At 45.8% G+C, this 19868-nt stretch overlaps 2 protein-coding genes across 3 annotated transcripts; one reads left to right on the forward strand and one right to left on the reverse strand.

The window, feature by feature from the left end:
• The first annotated feature begins 342 nt into the window (after window positions 1-342).
• On the forward strand, window positions 343-3840 carry rnf215 (ring finger protein 215). Its single transcript, XM_079747807.1, has 10 exons — window positions 343-651; window positions 846-998; window positions 1246-1317; window positions 1471-1556; window positions 1863-1917; window positions 2047-2151; window positions 2358-2474; window positions 2681-2821; window positions 3218-3320; window positions 3715-3840. The coding sequence occupies exons 1-10, from the start codon at window positions 406-408 to the stop codon at window positions 3735-3737; spliced, it is 1101 nt and encodes a 366-aa protein (XP_079603933.1). The 5' UTR covers window positions 343-405; the 3' UTR covers window positions 3738-3840.
• On the reverse strand, window positions 3338-19654 carry ascc2 (activating signal cointegrator 1 complex subunit 2). Of its 2 annotated transcripts, none has more exons than XM_079747788.1 (19): window positions 19542-19654; window positions 18936-19040; window positions 18589-18747; window positions 17963-18136; window positions 16976-17105; window positions 16680-16747; window positions 16378-16491; window positions 14999-15111; window positions 14828-14902; window positions 14109-14213; window positions 13678-13746; window positions 13423-13497; window positions 12360-12588; window positions 11691-11887; window positions 11011-11130; window positions 8845-9063; window positions 8320-8410; window positions 8099-8196; window positions 3338-6302 (listed from the first exon to the last, which is right to left on the reverse strand). In XM_079747788.1, the coding sequence occupies exons 2-19, from the start codon at window positions 19017-19019 to the stop codon at window positions 6131-6133; spliced, it is 2292 nt and encodes a 763-aa protein (XP_079603914.1). In that variant the 5' UTR covers window positions 19020-19040; window positions 19542-19654; the 3' UTR covers window positions 3338-6130. The 2 variants fall into 2 exon arrangements, with proteins under 2 accessions (XP_079603914.1, XP_079603913.1); XM_079747787.1 differs by having other exon boundaries at window positions 8099-8202.
• Window positions 19655-19868: the final 214 nt, after the last annotated feature.

Below are 19868 nucleotides of genomic sequence, written 5' to 3' on the forward strand. Positions count from 1 at the left end.
TACCTCGGCGCTGACGCTCATCCCAACTCCGGAGAATAACACGGCACTGGGAACGCCCCGAGAGGCGGGCTGGGCTGCTTATCGAAAAAAAGTGACTGGATTAATTTAGGTACAGAGATGCAAACGCAGTGGATCCTGAATTGAAGCCTGAAAAGTGTTTAGCAGAAAGTAGCATGTATATTCGTCTCAGAAATATTTGTTGAGGATTTTATTCAGGAAGAAAAAAAGATAACAGTCAAATATTGTACGTATCACTGCGTCATTTCCTGCCCAGTCCGGAAGGTGTTTTCACTTGTTTACATTTTTTTATCCTGTTTTCCTAAGCCACCCTGCAAACGATGGGTGACATCGTTAATTATTGATGTCATTTTTTTTTTTTTTACTTTCTTACACACTGCTTCAGCGATGGCTCCGATCTGTTCACGGTACTATTTTTGGGTCCGATTTCTCCTTTGGGTCACTTCCTCTTGGATACAGATGTTAGTCACGGGTGAACAGGTAGCGGTGGTGGAGGTCTGCGTAACAGAGGAGCGACCGATAATCAGCGCTGTACTACAGGGACAGCTGGTGGAGGCTCGCCAGGGCGGAGTCCCCGGGAATAATGACAACTCTATTGGAAAACAACTCGACCTTGAGGGAGATCTGATATTGGTGAGTCACTTCATTCATTCAAATGGATTGACATGCCCCTCGAATATGGAATAGCCTACTATGAAGATTTTGGGATCTAATTCGATCTCTATTCGGGGGAGAGAGAAATCATTTGTTGGATTTTTTTATTTATTAAACTCTGGTTTTGGTGGGGTCGTCAGTTGTCAAGCTGCTCTCATATTTGCTGTCGTTAGGTGCAGGATGAGCGATCCCAGGTAACCGAAGTTGAAGGGGCAGCTGCTGCTGCTCAGGATAGGGAGCCATGGATTGGAGTAGTCCCTCTGAAGATGGAGACACAATCTTCTACTGGGAACCAGGATTCTTTTGCCGATACAGTAGTCAACAAAGTCAGTGCTAAATGACAAGAGTTTTTCATGTTTTGTAAATTTTTAACCCTTTTGGCATTGTTCTCTGTTTGCTATAACCTGTAGTTCATATCTATTCCACACTATACAATTTGATTTGCTGTCATATGAAACAATTGAGGATCACTGAGACCTTCCCTAATTGCCCCCCCAAAGAAAAGTGTATAATAAGTTTACTGTATCCTGTCTTGTCAAAAATCCAAAAAAAAGCATTCTTTTTATTTCCCAGATGAAACGAGCCTTGGTGCTGGGAGCATCTGCACTCATCATTCTGGCCCTCAACCACAACACTGTCAGTGAGGTAAATGACGAGCGGGAAAACCCAGCATGTGTAGAACTATGTTGAGATGGGTGGAATGCCTTCGACGGACACCACCCCGTCGTTGTCACCTGCTGGCAGCGTTCTCATGTATTTGTGGAATGAATGATGTAAACCTGTGCTGGGAATTCACAGATGGATTTGTCCCAAGTGTTGTCCAAACCTATCATCATCATCCAGACATCAGAGAATGTCACAAAGCTGATTGGTGCACTTCTCAGGTAAGGCACACACACCTCAAGCCTAGCCTCCATTGGAGAGAGAAGTTTCCAGAAACAGATAATAGATGGTTAAATATGAAAAAAGGAAAAGACCACACTACAACACAATATTTAAAACTTTTGAGATGAGATTAATTCATAATGACTGTTCATTTTTTGTATCTAACAAACATATTTGGTTTAAAATGTCCCTTTAGTGTTCCTTTTATATAGGTTGATTTCATTGGCCTATGGCTTTTACTTTTGACCAATGAGCAGAAAGACGGCAGACACCCAGTGACTCAGAGTCAATTGATTTCCGTACAGGGGCCTTCACGCAACAGCCAAGATTACATACAAGACTATATTACAAGACAACCTGGTGAGTCGCTGTACCAGCATAACCGGTTTCCGGTTAGAACACACAGTTCTGGTACCAGTTGTTTTAGTCTACTGGCTACCACATTGCCGCCTCCAATGAGTGTGTTACCTCAGGTGTCTGTGTGTTCAGGGGGCCACCCTGACCCTGTGGTCATCTTGCGGCCGTTCGAGAGGTGGTCTGTACGGAGAGTGGCAGGGGGTGATCTGTACCGGAGAAACCAACTCCCAGGTCCAGGTACTACACCTGCACAAGGCGGAAGGCCCTCACAGAATGCACGTACATTGCAAGCATGCACCTGAAAATTAAATTGACTTACACCTGTTGATGTGTTTTTAGGAGTGTTCATTTGAGTTTGCCTAACGCTACATAGCTTCGAGAAATGTTTTTTTTCTACATCAACTTTTTAGCTATAAATGTATTATTTGTTCTGGGTTTGGCAGAAATACCTGCAGCAGCTTTGGAACACTGTCCTGATGGTGGCTGTGGTCCTCAGCACAGGGGTCATAGTTCAAGCCCGCTGGCAGTACCATGACAACCAGCTCACTGATGACGTGGAGGTACACACTACGTTAAAACCGTGTCCATTATAACATCTCATCTTTGTTACTGCTTTACTTAAAGCAAGCCAAATCGATTTGTAATCTCAGTGAGACCAACCTGCTTAAACAAAGGTTAAATAAAATAAATGGATGTTTAGTATTTTGTTTTGAGGAACGACACCCATTGAGACCTTGTGATAACATTGTATTTTTTCTTTGGCTAGTCATCCAAACAAGACATACTGAGGAGAATGTCTGCCCTGAAGACCAAAACATACTGCCAGCCCAAGCCCTGGTGTGACTCATCCCAACCAATGGAGGCGGAGAACTGTGCAGTCTGCCTGGAGCCCTTCAACAATAACCAGGTCTGTGTAAGAGGAAGGAAAGTCTTTAGACCCAACGGTGATTCACCAACACGTTGCTCCATACATGGTTAGCCTGCGTATCTGCTCCGATTATTCTGTTTGTAAAGCCTGGAGGGGGAGTGGTGAATTGTGTTGATTGTAACATTTAACATTTATACAATGCTCCATTTTAAAAAGGTAAAACAATTACCTTTATTTGGGCTACCAACATTTAGTAAAAATGCATGCTTCCGTCACACAAGACATTTTATTTCGATATTTCTGTTTAGGCTTTTTGCTTCTACCACTTGCTGCAATGAGATAACTTTAAACAAAAGGGAAGGCTTTCCTAAGGGCCCACTACTTCTGCTGTGGCTACTACTTTACTGGCTTTGTTATCATGTGTGTGCCCTGTAGTGTCTGCGGGTGCTGCCGTGCCGCCACGAGTACCACAGAGATTGTGTGGACCCCTGGCTGATCCTGCAGCACACCTGTCCCCTGTGCAAACGCAGCATTCTCGGTACGCTGATCCCTTATCCACACGTTTGAGATAGCGTGGGATCAGTGGTGTGCAGAGAAACACAATGACCTGCCTCCCAGCAGGGCAAAAGTCAGGGCGTGTACAAGCTGAAACAGGGTAATCCCACACGTCTCTTTTGAGTAACCCGTTGGCACATTGGCGACAGTGAGGTGCTGTGGAAATGTGCTGTGTGAGTGCGTGCGTGAGGCAAAGTGACGAAACATCCTCTACGCTTTCAGCGACCACTGCAAATTTCCCAATGAGGGCAAACATTACCGCATGTTAAGCACATGTTTGACCGGCACATACATTGGAAATGGTTTTCTTTTAACAATCACTATCTGTGTAGAAAATACCTTTAGCGCTGTGTGACGCTCTTCTCTTCTATGTTCAGGTAACATCTGCAGAGAGAGTTAATGTTGGACGGAAGTTGGTGTCGCCAGCTCCCCCACCGGTCCTCAGCACGGGCCCAAACCTCCGCTACTTCCTCCATCCACAACCCCCCACCCCAGAGCATGGCTAGGAGTATGTGCTTGTCAAAATGGACCACTTGGCTCACTGCAGCTAGCCCTGTCCAGTCCCCTGACTTTGGGGCGGGCGTAGGGTAACCCGGAGCGAGACACAGGAAGAGTCAGTAAGGTTCAATGTTACCAGAGGAAACAAAAAGGTCCAATGCTGTACCACTGTTGTGGATGGCACGGTACTCCTTCACAAAATCATCTTACTGTACCTTTGTGTGTGTGTGTGTGTGTGTGTGTGTTAGACTGTGAACAAACCCACCTTACTGCTGGCGCCGGAGAAATTCATAATTCCCTTTCAAAATTTATAAATTCATGGGAATGCAACTTTTGAGGGTGTCAATATTGCATGGGCCCACACAGCAAAACAAAGATTTTTAATGACTACTAAACGGAACACTACACCGTCATTTACACCGGCACTATTGCATTCCCTCCTAACCCTGTGTAGATGGAGCATAATAGACTATAATGGGAACAGAGAATCAAGGCAGACATTATTCCACAATGGAAGCAGATATTCATATGGGATGTTCCAGGGCCATTGCCTACATCTATTGAATGTCCAAGGATTCTGTATCCCACAAACTGTGAGGATGGGTTGTTGGGGAAAACCCGGGTCCGCTTTACCCTGATATAACTCTCCACGTTGTAGAGGGTCACACGGTTCTATTGGAGTGTGTGGTTCATGACGACGTCTTTGACGGTGTTCTTATGCTGTAAGAACCATTTGGTTACACTTGAATCATGCAGCGAACTACACAGCAAGGCATAGTTGGTTAGTCGCCTGTGCACAGACTTACACTGCTCTCTCTGTAGCCGATCACATGCAGCCATAGCCAGAACATATGATTATATTGGCAACATTGATGACAACTCACTAGAACGACCAAGCAGAGGAAACACAACCGTATGATTTACAATAATTAAGGTTCTGCATATCCAAAACGATAAACCAAAGCCCAGGGATGAGCTTATTGTGCAGTGCTCATCCTAAAAGAAAGATTTGAAAAAGGAAAAGTGTTACACTGCATTAAATACAAATGTATTTGATACAGACGTATTTGTGCTGAATATGTATTTGTTCCAATTGAATTCAACACTTCCTATCTTCCTTCATCTCCCCGTTCTCACAGACTATAACCGAGCACCCTCTGGGATGGGAACCCAATACCGATCATCGCTGGTACGGGTTAGGAATCAATATATGAATTTAAGAAAGAACATTTTGCCTTCTCATCGGGTGCTTCCAGCATGTTTCGCAAACTGGGTTGTATACTTGATTTGGGTATAATTGTCTTGTTCTTTTGACCGATATTATCTAGAGACAGTATTGTAGAACTCAGTTTATGTGTTTTAATGACAACTCCAAATAAAGCAACCACAAATGTGCTTTTCCGTAACAAAACACTCCGATAGATTTGCTATTCTGCTCATAAAAAAAAACTTGTGAAAAGTAGCTCTCCCTCCCATTTGAGAGGGGAATTTCAGCATGTGCACTCCCGCACACAAACACACACACACAAGAGAGTGAGGTGTGGATAAGATCGGCTAAGGTACTCTAAATGTAGTTCTGCCTACACTAGGCATTGGTGAATGAGAGAAGATGAAGGGTGGACAAGCGCTCCTCCTAAAGTACTCCCGTAGAGGCTGTAGTAAAACCTTGTTTACCCGCTCTGACGTTGTTCTGCACAGTGAATCAGGTGAGGTCTGGTTGTTCTTCCAGATGCAGTTAGAGCATCTTCTCCTTCCCTTCAATGTATGTTCCTATGTGGTTCTTTCAATGTAAATGATGTAAAGAAAATTAAATAAGAATAATGCATTCTATATATTAATAAACGAAGAATATCTAATGAAAGACAATACTTGCTTTTTTCACAAATCAAATCACTGGCGGACACATTCCGCACTTTGGCCTTTAAAAAAAAAAGGATATTGAACTGGGAGAATGTGGGGATGAAAATTAAGATTTAATAACAAAAACTGGAATTTATGCCGCTTGGTTTGCCCTGATAGCCAAACAAAACAAGAAAAGAAACGAAGGCAACTTCTAACCAACAACCTCAACCGGTGGAAGATTTGAACTTGGAGAAAACATGGCTGTCGGAACCATAGGCAACAGGGCTACATCGCCCTCCATCTTTAACCTCCCCCAAAACCCTTCCATCACGAGTCTGACTTTTCTATCTGCCATCAGTTTGTCTGTCCATCTGTCTGTCTATCCACCCAGGGGAGAGGAGGAGAGGGGGTGGATGGGGTTCACTGTGCTTCCTGTCGTATGAGGGAGGGGTTTCAGGAGGGGATCATGCCCTTGTTCCTCTTGCGGTCGGCCATGTTGCGGCGGTTGTGGTTGGCCCCCCGGCCCTTGCTGGCCTCCTTCTTGCGGCGGTCCTGCACCGTCTCCTGGGTCTGGCCCTGGCCCTTGGGCTTGCCCACCACGCTGCCCGCTGGCTCGGGGCGATAGCTGGGACACACGGTAGAGACAGGCGGGGAGGAGGTGAGAACCAAGGCCAGCTGGGTGTGCCTAAAGGCTCAGTTATGGTTCCCCGTCGACGCAATGCAATGACCACGCAGGCGTGAACCCGGTTTGGTTCTGCGTCAGGTTTTACGAAGCGGACCAATCACAGCCCTTGGAGCTACGTCGCATCAACACAAGGTTAACATTTTTGGGAGGCGCAAGTCAGGCCCAGAGGGTTTATAAGGACGTAATGGGTCCGTAAACCCCCTTGCATGGCGTCGACATGGAACCATAACGAAGCCATTATTGCTGCAAAAATGATGCCAGCATGATGCCAGCTTGATTTGCACACATGGATCGAACCGTTCCAAACCTGGAGGGTTCTCTCGGGGGTGGTCTGAATCTGTTTTTTTCTCTTTTGCATTTGTTTGAATATTTGAGTTTTACTTTCATTGACAGGACGCCAAAACTGAACACCACTTGTATATCGGTTTGCATTAGGCGACTCCCACTTAAGGGTTAAGGCGTGCTATAGGGCTTGAACAACAAATTGCATCATGGTATTTTTTTGTTGGCCATACTCTTCTTTTGTGTATCAGTTCAGTTCAGTTTTTATATTTGGCATTGTTACAGAATAACAACGAAAAGTTGTTAGAGCAAAACACAGACAGGCATGTCGTTTTAGTTGTCCAGCCATATAGTTAAGTGCAATAAATAAATAGATAGATAGATACATCTGCTAGGGGTGTATGACGAGTGAGGTATGTAAAATCCCACATAAATGTAAATATACCGTAACAAATTAAAACTTTGTTTTGCCAAATCTCGCAAAATAAATGCTGTGGTAGTTTCAAATCACAGCAATGTCTCTCCACAACGACACATCATTTCACGATTAATATAAAAAAAAAAAGATCAAAACCCCATTACTGCCCTTGACATTTCTCTGCTCCAATACTTCCGAATTGGAGGCGGCCCATTGCAAAGTGTCGTCCAAATGGTCAAGCCCCATTGGAGGCATAACCTGCTCATTAACTGTTGATGTGCCACACCTGTCCTCGCATATTGAAGCTTAATGGACCCTTCCCACAGAGGAGTCCCCTTGGGACAGACAGACAGCTGTGGCCCATAACACTCATTATGGCGCTGATCCTGGTGCATGAAAGGAGCAGTCCCATAATGAGTGTTATGAGACCCAGCTGGGTTTGTCCTCCGATGACACCTCTGTGAAAAGCGTCCATTGAAGGTTTGTTTACAGGAGTTAGCCCTGCCCCCCCGGAATGGCCTTCAAACCTTGGAGGGCTCCGGAAGTTTGTCTCGCCTATAACACCTTATCATTTCTTTTCTTTTTAAACCTTAAAAAAAAGGGGAAATTCTATACCATCAGGTGTGAGTGTGATTAGCCGTTACAAGCCGTTTTGAAAAATCAGCCTCTTCTGACATCACAAGTGGGCGTGTTTACCTAGATGTGTGCTGGATGGATGGGCAACGTTTGCTACAGTCCACTGGGTAGGCTGGTGGACTGATCTATCCAGCACATATCTAGGTGGACACGCCCACTTGTGATGAGAGGCAGAATTTCAACGGCCAATCACACTCAACACCTGGTGGTATAATATGTCCCCTTTGAAGCATAATGGGAAAAGTCGCCATTTTGAGCAAGAGATAAGACAATGGCGTAACCACGACTCTGCGGTATCGCTCTCTCACCATCTCTCGCTCGCTGTCCAGCGAGCGAGAGATGGTGAGAGAGCGATACCGCAGAGTCGTGGCAGAGGGCGGGAGGTGTAGCAGTGCTTTACCCTTTCTTCTGGTGGAAGGCGGCCCGCCTGGCCTCGGCTCGTTCCCTAAGCAGGGCGGGGTCCTGGCAGAACTGGTCCCTGGGCGCCTGGTTGGGGTTCTGGTTCTTTGTTAAGGAGGAGAGAGAGAAAAAAAAAAAACGCCCGCTCGTAAAAACAAAAAGGAACATGGTAGGAAGGAGCCGACACGAGTGATTGTTTTGTGTGCGTTTGTGGTAGGTTACCTCCATAGGCCTCGTGTCTTCCTCCTCTTCCTCCTCCAGCTCAAACTGCGCTTTGTTTCCGGTCCGCAGCACCAGTGGGAGGGTGAAAGGCCTGCAGAGGGAGAACAGTGCTGGAGTAAGAGGGTTGCCTCACTTAAACGCTTTTCAGAAGCCTCAAAACGATCTCCCCCCTTCTCACCAGTCTCTCCCCCTCTCACCCTCCTCCCTCTCTAACCAGTCTCCCTCCTTCCCCAGTCAACCAGTCTCCCCCTTTCCCCAGTCCCCCCTCTCTCACTCGTCTCCCCTCTCACCCGTCTCCCTCTTTTCCCCAGTCTCCCTCCTTCCCCCAGTCTCCCTCCTTCCCCCAGTCTCCCCAGTCTGCCTCTTTCCCCAGTCCCCCTCCAACCCCAGTCGCCCCCTCTCTACTACAGTCTCCCCCACCTGTCCCATAGCTCAAGCTTACCCCATGCAGTTCCCATTGCTCTTGCACACAACCCCCCCCCCCCCCCCCCCCAGCTCCACCATCCCCTCCCCGGGGGGCCCTACCTCCGGCTCAGCAGGCTGTCTCCGTCCAGGTCGTTGGCCCCCACTTGGTTGACGTCATAGGTGTCGTCGTACTCGTCGTCGTAGTCCCCGTCCAGGGTGTAGACCGCACCGGGCTCCACCATCACCTCGTCCACCACGTTCTCGTAGGCCCGGTAGCGATCCCGCTGCGCATCGATGTGCTGCTTGTCACTGAGGACCTGCTGCGCGCTCTCACCTCTCCTGCAGCATCACAGAGGAGGAACTCTTTATTTAAATCGGGCCAGTCATTCATTACACGGTCTGGGTAACCACGGAGGCCGGGAAAATGGCCGGTGACGCTTGAGTGGACCGGGGGGGATAAAAGGGGTTGAAATATTATATTATATTATATTCTTATAACAGGAATTGGTTAAGAAGACAAAACTTCCAGCGGCGACCCCAGGTTAGATTCCGACCTATGGTCCTATGCTTTCATTGTGTACATTGTGATGGAAAAATTCACATGTCGCTGCCTTTTAGTCATATAGGCTTTGTTTTCCATTCCGTGTATCGTCTTGCCACCCCGCTCTTCCTCAGTGTCGTCTACGTATTGACCATTGTGCTTGGGTCAGCCACCTCATCGTTTGAGTGAGTGGTGTCGTCAAAATGTTAACCCTTGTGCTCTGGTCATCTATCCTACCTTCCTCAGAGTCAATCGAAATGTTAACCCTTGTGCTCTGGTCATCTATCCTACCTTCCTCAGAGTCAATCGAAATGTTAACCCTTGTGCTCTGGTCAGCTGTCCCACCTTTCTCAGTGGCACCTAAATGTAAAACCCTTTAAAAACCCTTTAAAACCCGGCCTGCCTTCCTCAGAATCAATCATGATGTAAACCTTTGTACTTGGGTAAAACGGTCACAAGGGATAGGACATCTTGTGCACCCTTCTGCTCGATGAGAACAAAGGCAACTCTGTGTCTTGAGTAAACATTACCTGATTTGATTAATGACCTCTGCAATGTGGGGAGGATCTGAAGCTGTATAAAAATGCTCTGTAAACCTGTATTCTGAACTCACTCTGGTAGAGAAGAGTCTAATGTGTGCATGCTTTAAACCTTGGTTATTTGTTCTAAAAGTGTTTTGTGCTTTTTGCATTTAGAAATCTCATACCTAGACGCAATATCTGTTAAAGGAAACTGCCACAACAACATGCCGTCCAAACAACATCACAACAAAAGAAGCAGACATGCATAGAAAACACAAAGCGTTGATGGACATGATAAACAGAGGGACACCAATACGGGTTAAGAATGACGGACCGGTTATGTTTGTCCTGTTTGGTTCTGAACTTCAAAAGAGGACGAGCGGCTCCACTGCTCGCTCCCTCGGAGTCTGCGTGTGAGAGCGAGGTTTTCTCAAAAGGTTTTTGGTGGGCTATCTATAATTTTTTTTTACCCTGGACAGCCTGAATTATTAAACATCTTTTCCCCCAAAACACTTCAGGGAAATCCAATTAGTTGTGGCTGCAGTTGAAATGCCATCGTGGTCTTTAATAACAAAGGGCTCAGTTACTGTGCACCGAGAGGAATAATTAGTGGAACCAATGATATAAGCAGCAGAGACAAAGGGTTTCCTGTCTTGATATGACTTGGCACATGAAACAGTGTAGGATTCAGACTCTAGTAGACCAAATGAAAGAAAACCTTGAGGCTATACAAATTAGTTGTGTTGCATCATATGCAAAATCCTGTTCATGTCATAACATGAATCAAATTTCAAACAACTCTTAAATAGATGGTTTTCCATTGAAAGTGTTCTTAAATTATCAATATTAATGAATTATTAGGCTCACTTCACTTTATTGCATCACGTGGATTGCGATTAGATACCCAAGGGCGGAAGAAGAGAAATAGACATATCAAATAAATCCCCACGGCCTACAGCCGACCTGTAGGTTTCCTTGCGCAAGACACCTTATCTCGGATTCAGCAGTCCTACAAGGTTACATGGATGGATGCAGCGTTCAGAAGGGGATTATAAAGAGGGACCAGTTTACCCAGTGTGGATTTGAAACCTCTACAGCCACCTTTCTGAGAAGGTTGGTGTCCGGACCAGGTTGTCTCAGCGGGTCCTCCCCACGGGAAAACATCGACCCTTTATTGCAGGGGTCGTGATCGCCGTCGGCCAATCACGCGCACACATCACTCACCTCCTGCCCTTCCAGATGCGGGACATGTCCACTTGGTCCCTGTGGAACACGTCAAACTCGTCATCGTCGAACACGTTGGACCTTTCGCTCAGCACCGGCGGCAGCTCCTCCTTCGGGGCTCTGGGGACACAAGGGGAAGCGCTGTCTCGGTGACTTGTACGACCGTAAGTCGCGGCTTCACGTCAGGTAAAGCTAGCTAATAAGCATCCCTTTTGAACCATCACTAAAGCTGCATGAGCCGTACTGTGTTGGCGGACTGGAAGACCCTGGCATATCGTTATCGCCACAATACACACGGACTACAGTTCCCTTTCAGGGGCTGGTGTGGACCCAGCAACCCGAGATGTTCAGGCTGCTGCAGCCGCCTCTCTGGGTCGTGACTCTCTTGGAAAAGAGATGATCAATCTCAACCTTTCGCCTTTCCTGGTAAATTTAAGATAACAGTTTGATTCATCCTTAATTGTTCTGAGAGTATGTTCTCCGACATACTCACTATTCTCATGAATACATTTTGGAATTAATTTGGTCATCAACAGGCCTAAATGTCCTTATTTTCAGAAAAAAAAACAATAACATATACAAATAATGATGTATACTTCGATTGAATTCAAAAACGTGAAACTTCCCTCCTCTTTAAAAACAGTATCTTGTCTATTGACGGCGCCCCCCAGGGTGGTTACCTGGGCATGGCGCGGTCCAGCTGGTCCAGGCCGGGCGCCAGACGGTCCTCCAGGATGTTGTTGATGACCAGCTCCGAGCTGTAGTCGTACTCCTGGAGGCAGGCCAGCAGGAAGCCCTCCCCCAGGTCGGGCAGCAGCTCTCTGATTGAGGAGAGCAGCGACTCCAGCTCTCCCGCGCCCAGCGAACCCGCAGCGCCCTACACACACACACAGAAAGGAAAACACACAAACACACACACACACACACACACACACACACACACACACACACACACACACACACAGACACTTAAACTCCGGGGTACGCAAGTACGCACGACTAGGCTTCAGTGTTAAGAGTCATTGACGTTTTGATGAATAATGATAATACATTTTACAGCTTGATGGAATGAAAGAAAAAAAAATCAAAATAAGTCACGCAACGTTTTAAAGAAATGTAGTTCTGACATCTCCCCCTAGTGGCAGTACACGCAGATTGCTCACATGTACATTGTGTAAATGAACAACCAACTGATTCATTTCAACACTGGCGGGCTATAAAACATAGAGTCCTATTCTTTATTCAAAAGGAGAGCGACGCCATGGGAGCCAATGAAAACAATACTTGGTACGCTACAGTAAGCTCCTAAAGACAAGGAAACCAGTACTTAACAGGGAGAGAGCACGTACGTTGTTTCCTTTATGGGGCATGTACTGCGAGGCTTCAGCTCCCCTGGGTGTCTCCCAGCCCTCCGCAGACTCCCTCAGCCCCAGGGGGGCGGCAGCCCGGCCCCCGGCGGCCCCTCCCTGGGCTGCTGGCGGGGTGTGGGTCTGCGTGTGGCCCTGGGGTCTTCTCCGGCCCACGCTGTCCCAGGCACTCTGCACCCCCTGGAGCAGGTAGGACGTCCGCGTCTCGTCTCTGGAGGTCAGGTGGGACGGAAGCAAAAACCTTCAGTGGGACCACGTCAGCCCTCTCCTGGCCTCCCTTCATTCATTCCCAGTTAAGACTTCATATTTCCCCCTCTAGTGTTTGATTCATTAAAGTACCACTTTGCCTTTGATTGACTGTTCACCGGTTCTCTCATCGTTTCGGTCGTATTTGAACTTGGAACTTGTTGTTTTTTTTATTTAAGCGGAACATCACTTGGATCAACCCTGGTTGCTTTTAAAAGGTTCTTTATAAATACATTTACTTTAGAGTGACAACACTTCTAGGGTTCTGCTGTTACAACGATGTTCATTGATGAGGACACTAATGCAAATTCCAGAGGGATTTCAGCCTCCATTTAAGCCACAGTCACATGGCACTACATGGCAACTAATTTACATGACTTTGAATTGTAATCAAATTCTAAAAAGTGGCAGCACACAACACAAATGAATGCATCTGATTGGCTCAAAATGGGGCCATGTGACTTGTTATTCTGTGTCAATAAATGATGACCAATGAACGAACTCAAAATTGAATCAACCACTGCTAATCTGAACCAATCTAGCCCTGACGCAACCTTTTTAGTTGTCAAGGTCTTTGTAATAGTTTAATAGATTTGGTATATCTCAATAATTTGGTAATTTCTCTAGCAAATAGGGTGTGCCAAAAGGTACTGGGTTCAATCCCCAATACCTGCAGCAAACCTGTGGAGCATCATAAAACAAGAAGCCTAACCCCTACCTGCTCATTAATTAAATGCTTGCATTCTGCTATTGAAAAAGGTTCTGCTAATGGACTAAATAGTAATATGATGATAGTTACATGAGAGGCAGAGCCTGCTGCAGTAGACTGATGTCGTCGGCTATGGGGAACTGTTCATCATAGTCTGACAGGAACCTGGGAAGGAACAAACACACACACTTTATTATTAAAATTGAACAGTAAAGTGTTTTAGGATTTTTTCATAATTTATCCAATTAGAAACACACAGATCTGAAAGTTCTTTATCATACATTAAAATGTATAAAATGTTAAAATGTATTCTTTATTGTGCAACACCTAGAATTTTCTTCCTACCTTTTTTCAGGGAGAAATGACGTGAAATGTTGTAGGAGTTCCTCAGCGAATGTTTGGATATTGTCACCCCTGGAAAAACAGAAACCATGTTCACAGTCCCATAGGGAAACTAAACTCTCTCATGACACCAAACAAGATTCAGGCCCACTAATTCCCTAAGCTCCAATCAATGGCGGAATATTATTTGACATGCATAAACAACTTTATATCATCCGAGTAGATATTGAACATCTCATAGAAACCATATCGAACTGTATATTCCAATTCCAAAACAAAAGTAGGCCACAGATATATGCTTACAAACAGCGTTAGAACCGTTTATTCAATGAGACAATATTCCACTTGCTGATAAGACGCCACAGAAAGACCTGTGGCCCATGATGTTAGAGGGCTCCATGCTAAGGATAACAGACTTATTGTATTGAGCTCACCCCTCCAGGATGGGCTGTAGGCAGGCGTGCTGCAGCAGCAGGTGGGCCACCTCCACCATCCTCTTACACGAGTGGCACATCCTCTTCCACAAGTCCTCCTTAAGGCTGGATGGGCAGGGGGAGGGGGAGAGGCCATGTGTGGTCATTAGATGGCCCATTGCACTTCACATTTGTATACATTTTTCAGATCAGTTGTGATGCATGATTGTCTGTTCTGAACTTTTGTATTGTACAATGTGGTCTGTATTTGTAAAACCATCTGGGATTATTCAAGTTTGAACTTTAGCCTGTGGGACTGCCTTGGAGACAGGTCAAATTGACTGCTGGTGTGTTGAGAGGTCCGGTTTCTTTTGCTGCCGATGGTCTAACCATGAGGTAGGCATGGAGGCAACCTGAGTTGACCCGAGTGTGCTCACGTTTGGGCAGGGTTTGAACATTCAGGTGTTTTTAGCTGGTTTTGTATTTTCATTCCAAAACAAAAATCAGGGTATGGGCAAAAGAAAAAAACAAGCCTTTTTTTTTTATAATATATAAAGATGAAGAAAATGTATTCGAAAAATCTTTCCTTCTGGTCAAGCAGTAATTAATGAGAGAAGTACCTGCGTCAGGTGCCTTGGAAGACTGGCTCTTCCCTGTCCATTAACGTATTTAACTATTTTCCTTTGTGGGTGAATAACGTTTTACCTTCTTGAATTTGAGGACAGACATGCATCGCTCACCTTTTGTCTGTAAAGTTTCTCTTCCTCACTGCCTTCTCAATGTCCGGAACAGCAGACTCATAAAAGGAGACCAGTCTGGATTACCATGAGGAGAAAAGGAGAGAAGAGTTCCACTGACTCTGTCGTGGCTGATATGGATTGGTCAGGGGTGATGGCGGGGTCCCGGCCTACCTGCTGAGGAAGCTGTGGGACTGGAAGGTGGAGCAGGCAGGGGGGTAGATGTCCAGGAAGGCGTGGATGGTGGTGGTTGAGTCACACAGGTACAGAACCAGGTCTAACAAGTCCTGAGGTGCACACACACGAATATATATTCTATTTTAAAGAGATTAGACGTAGTTTGGTGGACGCTTTTATATCCAACGGGATCTCTTGCGATACTGTGAGTGCAGAGGGCATGAAGGAAGCGACCAGGGTGTGTGGAAAGTAGTTGGAAATTGAAATGGTTTAAATCGTGAGGAGTAAGCTCAGTCCACGTGAAACTATTTAAAAGTAAAACAAAAAAAATGCGGCGACACATGTCAGGTGAATTCCGACAAACAAATTCAGCACATAATAACTTCCCACTGTCTGCTTACGCACACAATGCTGTGCTTATAGTCCCTGTATTATTGAAAATCGACCATGTAATAATCTACTGGTAATCAATTTTTATTGTAGCAATATAAAACCCAATTAATCACAATGCAAAATATTTACTAATCACACCAAAGTCATTATTTATCTTGATATGTCTCTGAAGCCATTTCGTGAGGGTTGAAGCATAGCCAGAGGTTAGGGTTGTGTAATGAAGGAAAAACAGACAAGCAAGTATCTCCCCGAAAAAATGTTTGTTGTAAATGGGGATCCACATAGAGAGAGAACACCTTGTTCTCTGTTGACGCCTTGAGGTATAACAAAAAAACATTATCCACTTTTTCTGCACTCCCTGGTCGCTTCCTTAATGCCTATAGCCCCCTGGGCCCTTTGCGTCGCATTCCTCGGCTCATCTCAACTTAACCTTCCAGCACCTTCTACCATTGGAAATACATTGGACTCAATGGTCAAAGCCTAAGCCTAGTGCAGGTTCACTTTAAGGGAAGCCCAACGGCAATAGGTGCACTCACACTAGGCCCTTTTCCATCGCCATATATTTATAAGTAAGAAGGGACAGACGGAGAGACAGAGCCAGAGATACACAAAGAAATAGAAAGAAACAGAGAGACAGAGACTGAGCCAGAGATACACAGAGAAATAGAGAGGCAGAGATACACAGAGAAAAAGGGAAAGAGAGAGAGACAAGAGATACACAGAGAAAGAGAGAGAAAAAGAGAGACAGAGCCAGAGATACACAGAAAGAGAGAGGCAGAGATACGCAGAGAAAGAGAGAGGCAGAGATACACAGAGAAAGAGAGAGGTAGAGATACACAGAGAAAGAGAGAGGCAGAGACACACAGAAAGAGAGAGACAGAGATACACAGAAAGAGAGAGCCAGAGATACACAGAAAGAGAGAGACAGAGATGGAGACAGAGATAGCGCCAGAGATACACAGAGACGGAGACAGGGAGCGTACCTGCTGACTCATGGTCATGGCAGTGGGCCGGCCGTTGGCACTGAGCTTCATGGGCTCCATGGCGCCGGCGCCTTCACACTGAAGACCGCACTTGTCCAGGATCGTGTCGAACACCTGGAGATCAAGGGAGAGACGTCACGCATCTCGGGACGCAAATAAACCTGTGACAGTGCTTCAGCCTTTCTCCATCGTCTGGACGAAGGGACACATCCGCGTCTCACTAGCGGATGCGTGTTCAAAGACGCGGGCTACACTACGACATATTGAGTCAGACCAGGGCCAGCCGGTCGGGTCGGACTTACTTGCAGAACCGACGGCACCGCCTCGTCCAGGTCACTGTAGTAACCGGGCTGCTGCGTGAAGATGTTTTCTAAAAAATAATTAAGAAAGGTATTCATGTAATCATCAAAATGGTTGTGTTAACACAACATTGCTCTCAATCATTTAGAAGGAGCACTATGGAAGGCCCTCGGAGTTTGGGGTCCTTTAACATTTACACACAACAGTCTGCATCTTGTACTGGGCCGTTTCTTAAATTGTAATAGATGGGTGGAATATTTCATGTGGAAATGTCAAGAGGCCAAGGCCAACAGCCTACCTATCATCTTATGCAACAACTGGGTGTTGCCCTTGCCAAAGAGCACACACAGGTCCAGGATCTTGGGAATGTCAAACAGAAAGTTTTCGTAGATGATCTCCCCAAACACGGACGGAGTCAGGAAGTTCTCCTGAGAGGGAGTGGAAGAAGGGAGAAGATCACACACACACACACACACAGAACGAAGCAGCTGGTTACTAATGGATGACATAACGATGATACTGATGACACATCGGGGAAGTGACTCATTGGTTTGGTCGGAGAAAGGACGCAGCTTGTTTTGGAGTCCCGGGTGAGGATGAAGCAATATATGTTGCCAAATCACATAACTAACTGGGGTCAAAAAAAATAAAATAGAAACAGTTGCCTCACTGATCAAATATTTACAATTATTTCTGAGACCTAAACACCAAAATGAAAGGCTTCTACAGCCCTTCAGATATGGAAAATCACAGAAAATCATTTACAATCCAGCTCAGAAGCATACTACACATTTATTTTATACATATCATGAATTCTTTGATGCCTTTCTCCCATTGTTTTTCTCTGCATGCCCCTTTTTATTTAAAAGCCCAACTCATTTCCTTGTGTTTCATACCCACCGACCCTTGTGTATTGATCCTAATATCAGACACATAACCATCAATATGCAAGGTGTTGCATTGAAAGTTGCCAATTGTGGGGGTTCTTCCATCTGTCCCTACATGGACCAGCACACTTCCAACACATCAGCACTACAGTTAGGGTGTCTCTGGAGTCCCTCCTCCAATAGAGGGTTGCCAGCCCAGTCCTCTATTGCAGAGACACCGACAGGTCGGACATACTGGGAAGGTCCAAAACAATCGTCTACTGCTGGCATTCTTATGCCACACCCATTCAATTCTGCGTCTGTACTTGACCAACGAATGCAAGATGGCAAAAATAACAAGAAAGAATCCGGGCAGCGGTGTGGGCGTGGCCCGCAGGGCCGAGGCCGGCGGGGCCCACCTTAGACTCCTTGTGCGTGGCCATCCTGAGGAAGGTCATGAAGACGGCCCGGTGAATGCAGCGTTGCACCTCTGCAACGGCCGGGGAGCAAGGCAGCCCTGCCGGGTCCAGGCCACGGGAGGCGTGGCGCAGGTACGAGTCCAGACACTTCTGCAGTGTCTCGTCGAACACGACCTAGCGGGAGGAGGGGGAGGAGGAGGAGGGAGACAGTTAAGTAACAGATGAAGACGCACCTTGGCTACATAACTGCAGCCCCCCCCCCCCCACAGAGGGTGGGTGACAGGGGGGTATTTTTAGCTATTTGAGAATGTGCTTATGCATAGTTCAAGTACAGGATCACTAGTCTGAATACATTTGTCTTTAATGGTAAAATGAAGGGTTAGAAAGGGTTGAATCTGAAATGAAGGTTTTCACTAAATCACATTCTGCCGTGGATGCAAAGGAAGGACTGACATCTACTCTTCAGAAATGTCCCCAATATTTTAATTAATCCTCGTTATTTTTTATTTTTTGTTTAATTATTTAAAGTGAGCTTTTTTTAAATAGTTGTCAAAAGTATTGATCACTGATTGAAGGAAATACTGTCATTTCACAGTAACACCCTTCTCTAACCCCAGCAGATGTACCTGGCACCAAAACTTGTCATGGGGTAAAGCCAGCAACCACTCCAGGTCTTCAGTGATGAACTTTGCATGTTCTAGGAACTCCTCCACCTGAGCAGGTGAGCCATCCTCGGGGGGAGGCTTGTAGGGCACAAAACACCGCTCTTCCTTCCGGTCAGGATGCTAATAGGGGAATATATCGAACGTTACTACAGACAGGGTTACAGGGTGACCTCAGTTTACGTTGAGAAGAGAAGGCTGTGGTGTTTGCTTTGGTGCCGAGACTCCTTTATATGATCTAACCCAACCGAGGGGTCAAAATGGTACTTATAAAAACACAGACAGACACGCACACACGCGAGATGACTCACCAGAGCAGGCAAGGTTCGGTCTTTTCCGACAACACTCGGTTCGGTCACCTGTTGTTCATCAAGCGGTACTATGGCACAGGCCATGATCTCTCTGTCACGTTGCTTCTGTCAAATAAAAAGAACGAATAAACTGATCATGACTGTTGTTCTGCTTCCTAAACCAGTGCTGTAAACCCACAGCGGTGTCCCGAAACAGGAGTTTTCTTCATTAGATGGGGAGATGCAAGCAAACTATTTAGTTAAACGTCAGCCTGCCTGTCATGGACCAATACTTCTTGCATCAAATGTTGGCTGTTAACCCGAATCACCTCGAATCAAACATCTAACATGGGGAAGGATTCCACAAAAAAAACAGCATATTTTCCAAAACCTTCAAGATGAGTGGAGCAAGTATGCTAAAGACTTCCGAACTTTGCTATAACTCATGACTATCATGTAGACATGTTGACACGTTGAACACATAAGCTATTCAACTTAATAGCTAGAGGTTTGATAAGGGACAGCGCGTCAATGGGAAAGGCTAACCTGGCTAGCCGGCTTTGCGGTTAACACCAATGCCTCCCTGTTCAAAAAGATCAGATGTTAATGTACAGAAGTCGAACTTACCTCTAACTTTAATATCCGCAATATGTAAAAGCCATTGCATTAAATCACATCACAAGCCTTGTCAAACTGCTGGTGAGCCCACTCTCATGGTTCCTTCCGAACAGGCCAGGAAGTGGCAGGAGTTTTTAAATAACGCATGCGCAAAAACACACGTCTACTCCCGACGTGTGTAGTGCCACCAAGCTGGACGAAATTGGTACTGCAGCAAGACGATCCAAAAACGGTTGTGTATTTCTTTGGAGTAGAGGCCAATAAAGTAATTATGTGTTATAGGTAATTATCTAAGTTGTATTCATGTAAGAAAAACTAATAATTACTCATTGTTTG

This window comes from Pollachius pollachius (assembly GCF_949987615.1).
Source record: "Pollachius pollachius genome assembly, chromosome: 1".
Lineage (NCBI taxonomy): Eukaryota > Metazoa > Chordata > Actinopteri > Gadiformes > Gadidae > Pollachius > Pollachius pollachius.